Here is a 16569-nt window from a genome sequence, read left to right on the forward strand (position 1 = left end):
TTCATCGAAAGATCTTGCCCATTATCATTCATTCCTATACTACGTCTCTCCCTAAAGGGTACTCAAGGTGGCTTACGAAGAAGCAGAAAAAAATAATTTGGGCAAAGGAAATGATACTATGTAAATCCAGCTTCTGGGAAAGTCCTATCTCGCTCAGGGTTGTAATAGAGGAGAAACAGACATCTCATTCCACTGGCAAAGTGATATGCCCAACCATCTTGCAGTGCTAGAAAAGTATCTGACCATACCCAGGGGAGGAGCAGAAATCCCACCCACCTTTTAGTCATCCTTCAAAATGTTATTTTCCAACCTTCCATTCCTAATCTTGGTTCCTGTTTTGTGTTCTAGAGGCCACTGGAACAACTCTGGACCAGAAATGTATTTTTTAAGATAGTTATACGCCACTTTTCTTCTCAACGGGGACCAAAAGAGGCCTGTAGCATTCTCCTACCCTTCCCGGTCATCCTCATCATACCTGTTCTGTGAGGTGGGTTTTTCACTTTCCTCCTTGTGCCGTCCCTCTGCAAACCTACTCATTCCCCGTTTGTGTTTTCTGCTCTGAATTCAGCAGAAACGACTTGTAATCACGCCAGTTAGGCAGACGCATTCGCCAGGTTAGCAGATATGGATTCAAAACATTTACTCGGAGACATTTTTTGTATCGAATGGCAGATGGGCCTGCTGTTTGGAAACGTCGGCGGCTGGCAGCAGCCTCCTCCCTGGATGCGGCAGGATGCTCCTGGCTAAATGGCGCTTATTTCATTGTAATTAAAAACGTTTAGCAAAATGTATTGGCATTTCTGCCTGGCTGAGTCCACTGCAGCTCGATGCGCTATCTGGGGGTGGAGAGAGACTTGTTTCAAAGATGTGGCAATGAGAACCACACAAAACCCTGAGTGAAATGGAAGCTAGCTTTGTATCTTTTCTTTTGCCAAAATTATTTTCCTTTGCTTCTTCATAAGCCGCCTTAATATTCTGTTCAAGATATAAGCTTTCAAGTGCACGCAACTTCTTCAGATACATTAAAATAGGTATTTCCAGACCAAACGTTTAGGGAAAGGGTGGGCAGCCAAATAATAAATGGAGTTTAACCGATGAGAGGAGCAAATGGGAATAACAAGCTAAGTTTATATGGTCTCAATTTGTTTGGGCTTGATTCTGGCGGGAGGGAGACATAGTGAAAGAAAGAAATACATCAAAATTGGAGATACATATGCAGATCTATCCCTCTGCACTGTGTACCCATTATCCCCACACAGGACCTGCGAAAGCAGTCATGTGTGGTTTATGGTGGTGTGAGAGACTATGTATATGACTGACCTAATATCATTGCTGTGGTTCCGTATTGTCTCCATGCTGACATTTGTACTCATATGGAGCATGTATTTGCAAATATATTTGTCACATTCACACATTATCTATGTAAGGCAGCAAATAGAAGGGTGCGCTCCCCCATGAGACAATGTATGCACCATTGTGTCATAGGATCTGGCCACATGAACGGCATGCGCCCCTATGGGTTAATCCCTACCCATCTGAATGTTTTTTCTGTGCTATGTCCTTTCTGCCAGATTCATCTCCATGGCCCTGTCTCTGAGAGCTAATGAACTGCTGCTACAATTCTAAGTGGGATTCTTTTGTCTTCCATAGGCAAATTGTACCAACATGTATCTGGCATTAAAACAATGTTTCTTCTACTATATAAATGCACCAGAAGATGCAGAAGTGCCTATCAAGAGCTGTGTGCTCACATTCCTGATAATTGTGTGCAAAAACCACAAAAAAGGCATTCCACCCATTTCCATTTGGAACAACAAAAATCTTCTGCAATGTTGGCTTGCAGACTCATTCAGGGTTGCAACGATTTTCACTAACAGATTGCAAATGAATCCTGAAGTCGAGTATGACGACTGGGAGTCAGGTAAAATGGGTTCCCATATTTTGAAAAGCAAAAAAAGCGGACGACTTCAAACAAGCGATCGCTATGAATAATCTCATATTAAATAGCTTGATTTAAGCTGCAATAGTTGCTACTAACGAGCAACATCCCTCATTTCTCAACACCAAAAGGACATTTTCATTTCAAGCCCAAAAAAGAGGGACGTGCTGCCTTAAAAGAAAAAGGATATCCAGCAGCCCTTCATAGCCTCAGTCAGTCAACTTTCCTGGTCTCAGTTATTTACTATTTATTTAATTACATTTTTATACTGCCCTCCCTTGCAACGCAAGGCGGTTTACAAGACAGAGAATACATCATAACTTGAACTTGTGACATTTCAACCTTGTAACTTTTCTGACTAAAGGTGGCAAAAACTTAGTATTTTTTCCCTTTTTTGCGTTAAAAGGCGACTATTTAAAATGTGGGCAAATATACGCATAACAACAGAGAATCCACAAATTCCCTTCACGGCTCCCATTAAAGCCTCAACTTCCGCCCGCAAAGGGCGGGAAAAACGGTTGCGCCCGTTGTCACGTGACCGCGCGGAAGCGACGAGTGGGCGTGGCTTCGCCGCCGTTTCTTCCGCGACGAGAGCAAAGACCTGCGGAGACGGGCCTTTCTTGTTCCCCCCCCCTCCTTCACCAATGGGCGTGGCTTCGGCCTCAGCCGGCATTTCGTGGCGAGAGAGGTGGGCGGAGTTTCGTCTCCCCCTCCAGGGCGTGGGCGGAGCTGAAGCGTCTCCCTCCCCCCTCCCCTCTCTTCTCCTGCGAAGGCCGCGTGAAGCCCCTGGGCGGAGCTCGCGCCCCTTCCCCCTCCATTCAGCGCCCGCCCTCGCGCCGAAGTGGGCGGAGCCCCGTCGCCGCCCTCTCCTTCGCCGCCCCTGCGTCTTGCCCCCCCTCCTCCCCCAACGCTCGCGAGAAGCGGCGCCTGTTCTCGCGAGACTGGGGCTCTGCGGTAGGAGCTCAGTCGGGGGGGAAGGCGAGAGAAGGACGGCGGCGCTCCCCGCTCGGCGCCCGCGACGACCCCTCCGCCGCCTCCGCTTCTTCCCCCCTCTCCCTCCTCCTCCTCCTCCCCCTCAGCCGGGCCCAGACCACGATGCGGCCGCTCCCCGCCGTCCTCTCCGTCCTCCTGGCCACGGCCGGCAGCCTCTTCCCCGCACCGGCGGCCGCGCAGAACGGTGAGGGAGGGGGCGGAGGGGGAGGGGAAGGGAGGGTCACGTGGGTGGGGGAGGGAGAGGAGAGGGGAGGGGGCAGCCCCCCCCATTGGAGGAGGCAGATTGGGGGGGGCGCTGGCAGGAGGCGGGGGTGGGGTTTGGGGGGACTGCAGAGGCTCAGCCCTGCTGGGGATGGCGCAGGGGGTGGGAGCAGCCAGCATCCGTCTATTTTGGGTAGAGGTGCATTTTTTCCCCCTACTCTGGTCTACGCATGTAGATTTATGCATGCATATGCATGCATGCGCACACCCATGCATATGTGTGTATGCACAGCACATGCATGTGTGGGCTTGGGCATCTATGGAGATGAAGGTAGATCTAGGCATACCGGAGGTGGTACGGCTCAGCGGAAGAGCCTCTGCATTGCCCGCACAAGGTCCCCGGTTCCGTCCCCGGCATCTCTCGTTCAAAATGGACCAGGCGTGAGGGGATGGGAAAGATCCCCTACTGAGATCCCGGAGAGCTACTGCCAGGCTGAGGAGACTTAATTGACCTTGAGCGTAAGGCAACTTCTTGTATGTGTTATAAAATATTGTAGCTTGCACATATATTTCTGTGTATGCATATCTATGTATAATGTGTAAATATATATATATGCGCGCACACACACACACACACACATATATATATATATATAGATGTGTGAGTGTGTGTCCGGATGCCCACATGTATATACTTTGTGTGATTTTATATGCGTTTATATAATATATATGTTTGGGCATATATATATATGAATGTCAAGTGAATATGGCTAGTGGTCTGAAAGAGATGCCTTTCTTATGGGGCGGGGTCTGAAGAGAAAAGGGGCAAGTGGTAGAAACGTGGAGGGTCGGCAGTGCTAAGGTGGGGGAGGCAGCATAGTAGGGTCTGAGGGAAGCCTACTGCAGTTGGGATATTTATTAATGTACGTTCCTTATAGTCTGCCTTTCGCACAGGGACGCCAGGCGGATTACCCAAGCGTGACTCCGTATAGTCGGCAAGATGGCATTTGAGTTGTAGAGCCAACCGGAAAGAAAGAGAGAGGTGTGAATAGTTCAGACAGTGGCCTTTGATTGGAAAGGAAAGACAGGTGACGAGCATGTGAGTTATGTGCGCCTTTTGGGAAGTGGAGGGTGGTTGAGTTTAGCAGACCTTGGAATGACCTGGGGATGGGAATAAGGGACGGGACTTTGGGACGGGCCGGCAGCATCCCAATGAGAATGACATGGGTTCGGTATCAGATGTTGCAGCAACCTTGTGGGGTCAAAACAGGTCTGGGACTGGACAGAGTTAGGATAGAGGCCCTTCCCACTTATTTATGCTGCCCTGTGTGAGTTTATTGTATCAGGGCACGCTGTTAGAATAGAACGCCCAGAGCAGCTTGCTGCAGTGGATCACTAAAATATTAAACAGGCAAAGGAGAAAAACAGCCGGTGATGATGGGGTTGCATCCCTATCAGCTTTCTGCTCAGGTTTCATCCCTTCCAGTACCTGTGCGGCTTTCAGCTGCATGAGGATATGGGAGAGCCAGTGTGGGGTCATGATTAGGGTGTTACCTTGGCATCAGAGAGAGCCCATGTTTGAATCCCCCTTCTGCCAGGGGGATGAAACTTGCTGAACAACCTTGGGCCAAGCATGCTCTGTGCTTCATAGACAGGTTGAAAATGATCAAAAAATGTATGGCCTAGTCATTTTGCTGTTCAAAACGGGTCCTCCATTCACTAGTGGGAAAGCTGTTAGGCTGCAGTCCGTAGTTTCCTGTTAAGATAGCAGCAGAATGGAAGAAAGCGTGGGGTAGAAACATAACCTACAAATGACCTGTCTGGTACAATTTTGACCAGGGAAACCTGGGATCTGATCCTTAATTGCAAACCTTGCCAGATGACCCTTCTTGGCCTGAGCTGTCCCTCTGAATCTGAGGAAGAATATTGGCCTACTCCGCAGGGCTGTGGCAACCATTCTATAAGCAGGATGGAAAATGGCACGATAAAAAGGTTATAAAGTCCTGCGTCAGGGAGAGGGCCCAAAGGTGGTGAAGGTGTGAGCATCCAGATCATCTAAACCTGTGTAGTCATCATGAGCTCCTCCATAAATCATCTGAAGGAAACGGTTTCAACCTACAGAGCACAGTGCACACATGCGTGTGACAGGGAGTGTGATGTCCCCGTGCCCAAGCCACTGCCTGTGTCTTCCAGCAAGATTTTTCACAGGGCGTCTTTTCAATGCATGTTAATGAGAGAGTGCTTCACAGCTCCCTCGGAGCCTTTATTTTCTCCCCCTCCTGAGGCCTTTTTTTACCTCTTCCTTTCATAATGCATCAGAGCAGCTTTGAAAGTACAGTGCCTGGAGGACTGGAGAGTGGTGGTGGGGGGGAATCTTTAGATGGGTCTGGAACAAAAGCAGGCGTGCAGCTGCAAGAAGGTCGGGTTTTGACGGCAGCTGTTTCCTGATCTTTCCCCCCTCTCCTTTTTAGGGAGCCTCCGAGGGTGTGTGGTTCGGAACAGGGCAGGATAGAACATCCCCGTCCGCCTACTGTGCCTGGCTTGAGTGTCTTTAAATGATTTATAATGCAATACAGACTCTTAGTTCCTTAGCAACTGACGGGAGCTCTTCCGATGGGTTTCTTGCCGCACTTTATAAGGGAGGCAGCCAGGTTTGTCCGCCGGGCACGTATCGCTGTGTGTCACGGCCTCAGCGCGCTTTCGTAGCCTAGTGGCTGTTAGAGCTGGGAAGGCCAGTATGGCATGATCCCGCATTGAGCTGGGGACAGGACTAGGTAGCCCGCATGGCCCCTTCCAGCTCTATGATTCTGTGGCCTGGGGTTTGGAAATCTATGGTGATCTCTGCATTTTAGGGGCTGTCCCCGATTTTTTAAAAAATGGGTGTTTCAGCTTGGCAACAGAAATTCAGTTTGCACATAGTCACGGGTTGTATCCTACCAATGCAGTCCAAAGAGTGAAGCTGCCTTCTGGGAAGGATAAGAGCGTTTTTGTTTTGTTGTTTAATCCCAAATTTCACTACCTGAAGGAGTCCCAAAGCAGCTTCCAATCGCCATTCCCTTCCTCTCTCTACAACAAACACCCTGTGAGGTAGGCAGGGCTGAGGGAGCTCTGAGAGAACTGGGACTTGGCCAGGGGCACCCTCCTGACTGCATGTGGAGGAGTGGGTAATCCAACCCAGTTCTCCAGATCCGAGTCCACCTCTAACCACCACACCACGTTGACTCTCTGGAAGGTGTAACAAAGCACATGTAATCGGGCACAAAGCTGCTGTATACTGAATAAGACCCTTGGTCCAGCAGTCGAGGAATCTGGCAGAGGTCTTTCACATCACCTTCACACCTGATCCTTTTAACTGGAGATGGTGGGGATTGAACCTGGGACTTTCTGCACACAAAGCAGAGGTTCTTCCACTGAACAGCCTTTCCCCGAGAGTGGTAGGAGAGACCTGCAATCCCAGCGTCTTTGGAGCTTTTGCTGTAGCCATGCATGAAGAATCCTTGCGATGTGCAGTTTTAGGGTGTCTTGCATGGTTTGGGTAGTTCATGTTAATTCGCCGAGGCGTCACGCTGCCTTTACGATGGCGTAAGAGTTCAAGGCCTGGACTCTTTGTTGTGAAATGACTGGAAGAGTCAGCCTCGAGAAGGCAAATCTAAACTAGATTGCAGAAATGTGTCTTCCTGGTTTCAAGCTCAGTAGGATTGCCGTGCTAAGGATCCGGCTTTCGAAAGAGGCATAGGATATCCAGTGGGAACTGGTTCCTTTATGTAACCACTCGAAATGCCAGCCGTTGGTACCGCTTTGATTATTCTGCTGCTCTGTCAGAAGGAATTGTGCCTGCCGATGGAGATCGCAGCACTTTAAAGCTGAATGCCATCTCTGGTGTTCATCTCCTGCACTGCCTCATATTTCAGTGAAGGGAGGTGAGCTTATTTTGAGTTACAAGTTCCCTTGTATACAGCAGCGGCATCTGATTTGCTGGGGGAAACAGGCCAGGCTTGAGCAATGGTTGGTTTTTGTCGTAGCAATTTGGTGCTTGCAGGAGTGTCATAAGAGTAAGTCAAGTTGAAGAACTGAGCTTGCTTCTACTGAGCTGAACTTTTGCTGAACTGAGCTTGCTTCTACTTTCCGGGATCATAGAATTGGAAGAGGGCCTCTGGGGTCATCTAGTCCAACCCCCTGCAGAATGCGGGAAATTCACAATAACCTGCCCACCACAGTGGCCCGATTCCATGCCCAGATGATGGCCCTTCTGCCCACCCACTTGTATAAGATAACCATCTCTCTATACCCACACACACAATTAACCTCTCCCGATAAAGACCGGTAGCCATGTAAGTCTTTGTGTAGCAGCAGAAAAGAAGAACAGCCCAGTGGCACCTGAAAGACTTAACAAAATTTGTGACCGGCTATGCTCACTTCCTCAGATAAGTCTATTGTATTGTCAGTTTTGAAATCTTTTTTTTTTTGCATTTCTTTGGGTTCTAGAAGTAATGGGGCAGTGGCTTGAAATTATTCAAGCTTTTTAAAATAAAAACATACCCTAGTAGATGAGCACCTTAGCTTTCTGTCCTCTAGCCATCTGCAGATACACTTGTCCTCTGGGTTTCTCGCGCTGTATACTGGTGCCTGTGGAATTTTCATTTTGCAGGAAATGGGCCCACCCCCCTTTATCCACTCACGGCTAATGAATTCGGAACACGCCAATAAGAAACTGTAGAACCTTACTCCCAATAAAGTGTCCCTGTAAGTTTAGGTTTCAAAATCTTAATTGGACACTAGTGAACCATTTTGCTGGAAACCCAGGTAGTTAAACGCATCGGGCATCATTTGAATTTTTCTAGGTTTCACTTCTGAAATCTGCGAATCGGATACATCAGGGGTTTCAAAGGCAAAGGGCATGGCGGGCCAGCTGATTATTCATCAAAAGATCGCGTGAAGGTAAAGTAGATGAGCGATTGGGATGTGAGTGTCCTGCATAGTGCAGGGGGTTGGACTGGATGACCCATGAGGTCCCCAAGTCTATGATTCTAGAGGGGGGCGGTAGAATGTCTGACAAACAGTTAACATGGGAGTTCTCCTTAACATGCAGTCCAGGTGCCTTCCTTCCCTTAGCTGACTTCTCAGAATCCCTTGAGCACACCTAAACAACCAACTGCAACCCCCCTCTTTGAGCCGTCTCCCCCAAAAGCCATCACATGGCCTTTAACATCTGCATCTTTGTCACCCCAGACCTTCCAATCCAATCCTGTAATCCCTCTGGTTTTCCCTGTGTAGATCTTTCCAGTTGTAGACCTTTCTCAGTCGATCCTTTCCCCCCCTACTTAAGGGCGTGGGCTTCTTAGCGCTGGCCATGATCCAGGCAAACTCTTCCGTAGTGTTGTAATGGTGTGACCCTGGGCTCAGTCGACAGATTTGTACTGCCTGAACACCATAAAAAAGGATTTAGGGCAGAGCAGAAATGAGTGCGTCTGCATTGTGATTATAATTTGATTAAACAAGGTACTTTACAAGATAATACCGTAAAATCTGTTCAGGTGCTCGTAACTCCTGTATTCCCATCTGATTCTGTTATCATTGAGTCGTCCTTGACTTTCTAGGTGAGTGGTTTTAACAATAAAATAAAATAAAAGGGTATCCGTTTAGGACTTGTTTAAAAAAAAATCTGGAGCCTTACAAAGTAATGCAATTTGAATTTATCTGTGCGGTCCACGTAGTCCTGAGGCTATAATGCTGACTCCATTTATGGATTTCGGTTTCAATGGACTTCTGGGGGTGGGAAATTAATGTACAGCGCTCTCAGGGAGGCACACACAACCTTGTGGAAGAAGCTGCCAGTTTGGTGTGGTGGTTAGGAGTGTGGACTTCTAATCTGGCGAGCCAGGTTCAATTCTGCACTCCCCCACATGCAGTCAGCTGGGTGACCTTGGGCTCCCCACAGCACTGATAAAGCAGGAATCTGTTCTGACCAAGCAGGAATCTCAGGGCTCTCTCAGCCTCACCCACCTCACAGGGTGTCTGTTGTGGGGAGAGGAAAGGGAAGGCGAATGTAAGCCACTTTGAGATTCCTTTGGGGAGAGAAAAGCGGCATAGAAGAACCAACTCTTCTTCTTCCCCTGTTTGTTGGCAGAGTACAGACATGGGGTCTGAACAGCACAACCAAGGCTGTGCTACAAGTTCATAGTTCCAATTCAAGCAAGAGCTTCACGCCCAGTCTTAGGTCTGCGTTTGGCAGACAGCGCTGGTGTGCGTTTCCTTCCGATTGGTGAGATAACTGGAGAATTTAGTGCTCATATTTGGGCTGGTTCCAGAGGAGGAGCTGTGCTAGTCTGTCACAGCAGAAATAAACAGGTCTTGTGGCTTCTTAGACTGCCAAGTCCTGGCTTTTAATACTAGCGCAATTTTTCGTGTGCCTGGAGCCTGCTTCATCGGGTCATTTGCTCTCCCTTGAGCAGGGATGAAATCATACTGAATCGGACCATCGGTCGATCAAGGACTAGCAGCTCTCCAGGGGTTTCAGGTAGAGATTGTTCCCCTTATCCTTTTAACTGAGATTGAACTTGGGCCCTTCTGCATGCCAAGCAGATACTCTACCACTGAGTCACAGGCATTTTGGGTTCCCAGCCCCGCAGGAAGTTGGCCCTGTAAGTAGAAGGCCAACCCAGATTGAGCGGCCCTGGTTCTTGCACTTCAGCTTGCAGACTCCTGCGAAATAGTTTAGCTGGCAGGGCAATCTCAGGGCCACTTACATGTTTGGGCAGGGCAGGTAAAGCCAGGATGCTTCCTTGTTTCCCCACAGCCTTCTCACCCTCCTTCCTCTCGGCGCTGCCTCACTGCCAGTGTGTGGGTACAGGCTTTGGCAGCCAGGAACATTCCCCAGCAGATTAAAACCAGCATGTTGCCCTTGCGCCATTTGCTTGCCTTTGGGAGAAATTCTGTCAGAGGCGTTAGCTGGCTTCCCTGCTGTCTCTTCGCAAGCTGGGGTGAGAAGGGGAGGTGTACTGCCTTTGGCTCTGTCCCCGCGACAGCCAGATCAGGGTAGAGGTGCAGACAGTGGATCTAATGAGAAATCGCTGGCAGTGTAGCATGGGTCTTTGCATCTTGGCCCAGGTTGCAAATGACTCACTGGCTGCAGCTAGCAAAAGCCCTCCTAGGCCCTGTAGCACAGGGGTAGTCAACCTGTGGTCCTCCAGATGTTCATGGCAAATGCTGGCAGGGGCTCATGGGAATTGTAGGCCATGAACATCTGGAGGACCACAGGTTGTCTATCCCTGCTGTAGCAGACCTCCACGTCAGGGATCAGGAGCACAGCCTTTCTCCTTGAGAGGTAATTTGACCACAGATTCCTTCAGAAAGCCTGCCTGGTATAGTGGTTAAGAGCAGCAGCTTCTAAACTGGAGAGATGGGTTTGGTTACCCACTCCTCCTCCACGTGCAGCCATCTGGGCAGCCTTGGGCTTGTCACAGCCCTGATAGGGCTGTTCTGACCAAGCAGTCCTGTCGGAAGCTCTCTCAGTCCCACCTCCCTCACCGGATGACTGTTGTGGGGAGAGGAAGGGAAGGCGATTGGAAGCCGCTTTGAGATTCCTTTAGCCGGTGAAAAGCGGGGTATAAAACCAACTTCTTCAGAGTTAATTTGACCCCTTCCAAGGCCAGGCTATATGCTTTATCTCCATCCAACCAGCCACTCAGCATCTGTTTCCCCCTCCTTCCTTGGAAAAACTGAAAGCATGGCTTGCTTGATCATCGGGAAGCTCAAACCATGGCTGGCGTTAGAAGCCACAATTTATGTCAGCCCAAGCTGAGCCTGGCTAATGTTGTGAAGAGGTAAGAACAACCATTTGTTTAAAAAGAGGGGGGGGGGAAGGCTCAGAGGAATAGAATGGGTCTATAAATACCTTCTAGGTAGCAGCACAAATTAAGGAAGGGAATTACTCGGTCCCTGAAGTGGGGAACGGATGGAGAAGGATGAGGATTGGAGACAGACGGTGGGTGAGGAAGTAGAATTGACACCTTCAGGATTCTGAGCCTTTGAAGAGCAAAAAAAAAAAAAGAAGAAGAAGAAATCTAGTAATTTGAAGATAGTGGCCCAGAATTTCCCAGCAATATAGATTAACAAAAGGGATCTTTGTGTCCCTAACATTCAGTTGATTAATGTGGTCAATGGCCAGCAAAAATATATGCAGCCAGTTTGGTCCTCCACATGCAGGCAGCTGGGTGACCTTGGGTTCACCACAGCACTGATAAAGCTGTTCTGACTGAGCAGTAATCTTGGGGCTCTCTCAGCCTCACCCACCTCACAGGGGGTCTGTTGTGGGGAGAGGAAAGGGAAGGTGATTGTAAGCCGCTTTTGAGACTCCTTCGGGTAGAGATAAGCGGCATATAAGAGCCAACTCTTCTTCTTCATATATGTACACACACACAATTGATCACCAAATAAAAAGCAGATTTTGAAGACACGAATTAGTACAGCTTGCTGGTAAAATGGGCAAACCTGATTAGCCAAAATGTCCCTTTCCCGAGAGATTAAAAAGCAATATTCTGCTGCGTCACTCGAGACAGACGTAATCCCGTCTCCCGGCAGAAAAGTCACAAGACGACCCTCCGTGTGTTCCAAGTAACTTGCCAAGGGTGAGGCCACGTGGGGATCCACCCACTGTGAGGATCATGACGCAAATTATTTGTGTGTCGTGCGTTTCCCACAATGCTCTTTGGGTTTTCCCAGAACCTCCTTTAATATAGTGTTCAGATGAGTCAATTATAGTGCAGCGCGAACAACAATAATAGGATCTTTCCAGTGGCCGTGAACACCAGCTTGTAAAGCTCAGAACCGGGAGTGTCTTTCCCATCCGTCTTCCCCAGGGTGTGTCCGCTCTGTGGCCAGCCAGGGCGAGCCTCGCCTGGTTTCTTTGGCCTTGAAACTCTACCACAACGCAGCCTTCGCTGGGCTTGACGGTGCCGTCCTTCTCGTGAGCGTTTCTTTCTGCTTAGATAATGGAGTTTCCTCCCTGCGAGGCTTAGGTTTCCGTCCAGGGAACTGCCCAGTCCTGGGACAGGGTAGTGCAGCTTGCAGTTTGATCAGCTCTCTCCTTCCACGAAAGAGCCCGTGTTGCCCTTGGAAGCCCCCGTAGATGTGTCGTGTTTAATTCCTGCGGCGAAAGGCCGTCCGTCCCTCTGTCTGGAGATCGCCTGTCGATCGGCTCAAACCTTTTAGAGCCTGTGGGCAACGTTCTGACATGGCAGGGTGGGCAAAGCTTCAAAATGGCTGCCACCAGGGGGCGGAGCCAGCCGCAAAACGATTGCCACAACTTAACGATTGCCACAGTCCCGCAGTGAAGATTTTTGAGCTGCCGCAAAAGCAGGATTTTTTTAAAAAACGGATCGAAACTCCAACATCCATTCAGAACCTTGCTAGGCAGAAGTTCCTCCACAGGCAGGCAGCTCGGTGACATTGGGCTCGTCACAGTTCTGTCGGGGCTTTTCTTGCAGAGCAGTTCTGTCGGAGCTCTCTCAGCCCCATCTGCCTCACAGGGTGTCTGTTGTGAGGAAAGGAAGGGAAAGCGATTGGAAGCGGCTTGGAGAGACGCCTTCGTGTAGTGGAAAGTGTGATGTACAAACCAACTCTTCTCCTCTCCCACGAGACACGCAGTGAAGTGGGGGGGGGGGAGAGACTGAGAGAGCTCTGGCAGAACAGCTCTAAGAGAACACTAAGTATACTGTGAATCTGCTGCCTTTTAACCACCATGCTTGTTTTCTTAAAGCAGGAGCTGTTGTTTGTTGACTCTTGCTGAGGAAAAAAAAACAATTGCCAAACCATTTTTTGTTTTGTTTTTTACTTGTCTGCCCTTGCTAAATTTGCAGGGAAAACGTTTTGCCTTACTGCCATCTGTATAAGGCTTATAGTTGAAACTGACGCCCTAACAACCAAACAAAACTACAGCATAGACACACACATCACACTGAGCATGAAGTAACTACAGTCTCACTCTGTCCACCATCCGTGATGAAAATAGAGCTAAGAATTCCCGTTGCAAAGTGGAATGAGTGAAATAAAATAGAAGAATTATCAACAAGCTTGCAGTGACAATCCCTCAGCCATACTAGACCGAACTCTTTCCCTAACAGCTATGAATGAGAAGAACTTAGAAACGGTTAAAGTGACCGGAGGGAATTTTATTTATTTATTTTATTTTTATTTATTACATTTATATACCGCCACTCCCAGCATGCTGCCTTGTGGTGGTTTACATCCAGTAAAAAGACATACAAACAACATAAAACCATCAAAATTACATAAATTACAACCATCCGAATCCCAAATGTCCTGCAGAATACATCTGTTTTCATGTGCATGCACGCTTCTTCAGATGCATTCAGGTGGTGGCCGTGTTGGTCTGAAGCAGCCCGACAGAACTGTACTAGCCATCCTGGTGGAGAAAGTCTCTTCCCGCTTGCTTCCAGAGATCCTGTCCCTCGAGGTGCTGGAAATACTTACACAACCATAAACGTGGGTCTTTTAAAGCTGACTTTTATGGGAATGCTCCCATTCCTTGTCTCTCTATGAATGTACCTTTGATCAGTTCCTGGCAGAAGGAAACCTGCTGGCCATCATCACAAGAGCAAGGGTAAGGGCTGTAAGGTCCTCCCACCAAAATTAGGTACAGACAATGGGCTCTTGTGTACCCAAAAGCTGCAAGCTTCCTGGAAGCGTTTTTGGCCAACTTGTGTGACCGAGGCCATCCAGTTCAGCAGGGCCCTGGATTCCAGTATCCACTGCGAGTGGAGGGATTAGACCAGGGGTAGTCAAACTGTGGCCTTCCAGATGTCCATGGACTACAATTCCCAGGAGTCCCTGCCAGCATTCGCTGGCAGGGGCTCCTGGGAATTGTAGTCCATGGACATCTGGAGGGCCGCAGTTTGACTACCCCTGGATTAGACTGTCCTCTTTCTCCAAGGGACTCAGGGTGCTGTCCATTGGGTGCCGGATTTTATCCTCACCACACATTGTCTGGTAGGCTGGTCTGAGAGGTTTAGTGACTCAAAAGTCACCCTCAAACGTGTACGGCAGAGTGGGGGTTTAAGTTTAAGCACGGTTTGACCCTTGGGATTCTGTGCCATGCTGACTGCTGCAGTTCCCTCTTACTGATTTCCTAGTTCTCATGGAATGGTATGGCCCTCCTGGTCAAAAAAGTATTTGGAATTTTTATGAGGTCACATTCAAGGACATAAGGTGAGGAGTGACACAATATAAGGGGTTTACAAAATTATGTGCAGGATAGAGAAGGTCAAGAGAGTACTTTTCTTTCTTGCAATTTCAGAACATGTGGGGACTCAGATAAGTGACTGGTAGGTTTAGGACAGATAAAAGGGTTTCCTCACCCAAAGAGTAGTGAACATATGGAATTCAAGAGGGAATTGGATATAGCACCGGGGGTCCATCAGTGGCTGTGAGCCAGAAGGTATGAATAGAACACTCTTTCTTGGGCAGAGATGCTCTATCTTTTTGATGCTTGGGGGGGCAAGAAAGGGAGGGCTTCTGGAGTTTTTGCCCCACTTGTGGACCCCCTGATGGCACCTGGGTGACTGTGTGACATGGCGTTGGACTGGATGGGCCACTGGCCTGACCCAGCATGGCTTCTCTCCTGTTCTTTATAGGGACAGGGATGGTGTTGTGAACCCAAAGGTCCTGTTTTGGGGTCAATCGTGGGACATGATGGTGGGCTCCCCTTCACTGCCAGCCAAGCAGCATCTGGATGAGAATTTGTCAGGGATGCTTTAGGCGGATCCCACATTCAGCAATGGGTCGGACTAGGTGGCCTCTAAGGTCCCTTCCTTGTCACGTCTGTCACTTTTGAGCGTTTCTCACAGTATGCCACCCCAGTGTTTGGTGCATATCCCATTTAAATGGCAAATAAGCGTGATTCTAGTGCCATATAGACTGTGTGATCAAGAATGTGAACCTGAATATTCTGCCGAACCCATTCACTGTAGTAGCTATTCTTCAGCTGATGATGTCAAAAGAAGTTGCCTTGTACTATGTTAGACCACTAGTCCATTAAGATCAATTTTGTCTCCTCAGACTGGCCGCAGGTCTCCAGGGTCTCAGGAAGAGGCCTTTCCCATCCCCTCCTGCCTGGTCCTTTCAACTGGAGATGCCGGGGATTGAACTTGGGACCTTCTAAATGCCAGGCAGATGCTCTTCCACTGAGCCAGGGTCTCCGATCAAGGTCTTTCCCATCACCCACTGCCTTAACTGGAGATGCTCGGGATCAAATCTCTGATGGCCAAAATCCACTTTGAGTAGTTGGGTTAACATGTTCTCTACCTCTTTGAATTTTGGCAGCTTTTCTTTGAGAGGGAGGTGGAAGAACCATACATGGGCTCAAGAATCTATGTAGCAGGCGCTCATGGTGTTGTCTGTATTTCAACAGTTTAAGGGACAAAAGAACACAAACCCCAATGCCTCCATTGTATCGATATTAGGTTGGACTGTTGGCTGTTTTTAACCCACGTGTTGGCCTAAAGGGAGCATTTAGGAGGCCAACCTGCATTCTGTCCCCTAAGTCAACGATAACCAATAGTTCTAGATGCGATCAGTTGATACAGATAAAGTTTCTTTAAGCCCCCCCCCCCTAATGTTGTGGTGTGGTTGAGAGTGGCAGCTTTTATTTGGAGAGCTGGGTTTGATTCCCCACTCCTCCACATGCAGCCAGCTGGGTGACTTTTGGCCAGTCCTAGTTCTCCTAGAGCTGCTTTTGCAGAGCACTTCTCTTCGAGCTCTCTCAGGGTGTCCGTTGTGGGGAGAGGAAGGGAAAGGTGGTTGAAAGCCACTTTGGGACCCCATCCGGTAGTGAAAAGCAGATCTTCATCTAAATAAGAATGTACATATTTTAGAGTTACCTTGCAGTTACTTTAACGTTCATGCTCCCACTATCCACCCCGATTTGATGGATTGATTCCCTGGTGAACGGAGCTACCAGTTCTGGCACTTGAGAACCTTCTCAATAACAAGTGAAACAAAGCGGGGGGGGGGTCTGTGGAGGGGAAAGATCTATTTGCATTATTAATCAAGGCCCTGCATATCTCAGCCGCTTGTAGAGAACAGGTTGACAGTGGCTCAACAGGGCAGCGTAGCACGACAGGCCCGTATTGTATTTCCGTAGCCCGTTATTAATTTACGACGACTGGAGCACGTTGGCTCACAACCAGCCAAGGTGGAAAATGTGCATGGAGCTGCATCGTGTCCTAATGAATGTTAGGAACATTTGCGCCCTTGACTGGTGGCCGCAGCGTTCCACACCAGCAAAAACTCCAGTGTGGGTGTTTCCCGCACTGAGAGCTAGTTTGGTGTCGTGGTTAGGAGTGAGGATTTCTAATCTGGCAAGCCGGGTTCGATTCTGCACTCCCCCACATGCAGCCAGCTGGGTGACCTTGGGCCAC

At 48.9% G+C, this 16569-nt stretch overlaps 1 protein-coding gene across 2 annotated transcripts in view; it reads left to right on the plus strand.

Moving 5' to 3' along the window:
* Nucleotides 1-2838: 2838 nt before the first annotated feature.
* NPTN (neuroplastin) overlaps nucleotides 2839-16569 on the plus strand; it is a 38461-nt gene continuing 24730 nt past the window's right edge. Inside the window, exon 1 of one of the 2 annotated variants that reach the window (XM_077318386.1) lies at nucleotides 2839-3116. In XM_077318386.1, the coding sequence (XP_077174501.1) occupies nucleotides 3035-3116 (82 nt within the window). In that variant the 5' untranslated portion in view covers nucleotides 2839-3034. The remainder of the gene's footprint in view (nucleotides 3117-16569) is intronic. The other variant, XM_077318387.1, reaches the window with a different exon arrangement.

Source organism: Paroedura picta, chromosome 18, assembly GCF_049243985.1.
Source record: "Paroedura picta isolate Pp20150507F chromosome 18, Ppicta_v3.0, whole genome shotgun sequence".
Taxonomy (NCBI): domain Eukaryota; kingdom Metazoa; phylum Chordata; class Lepidosauria; order Squamata; family Gekkonidae; genus Paroedura; species Paroedura picta.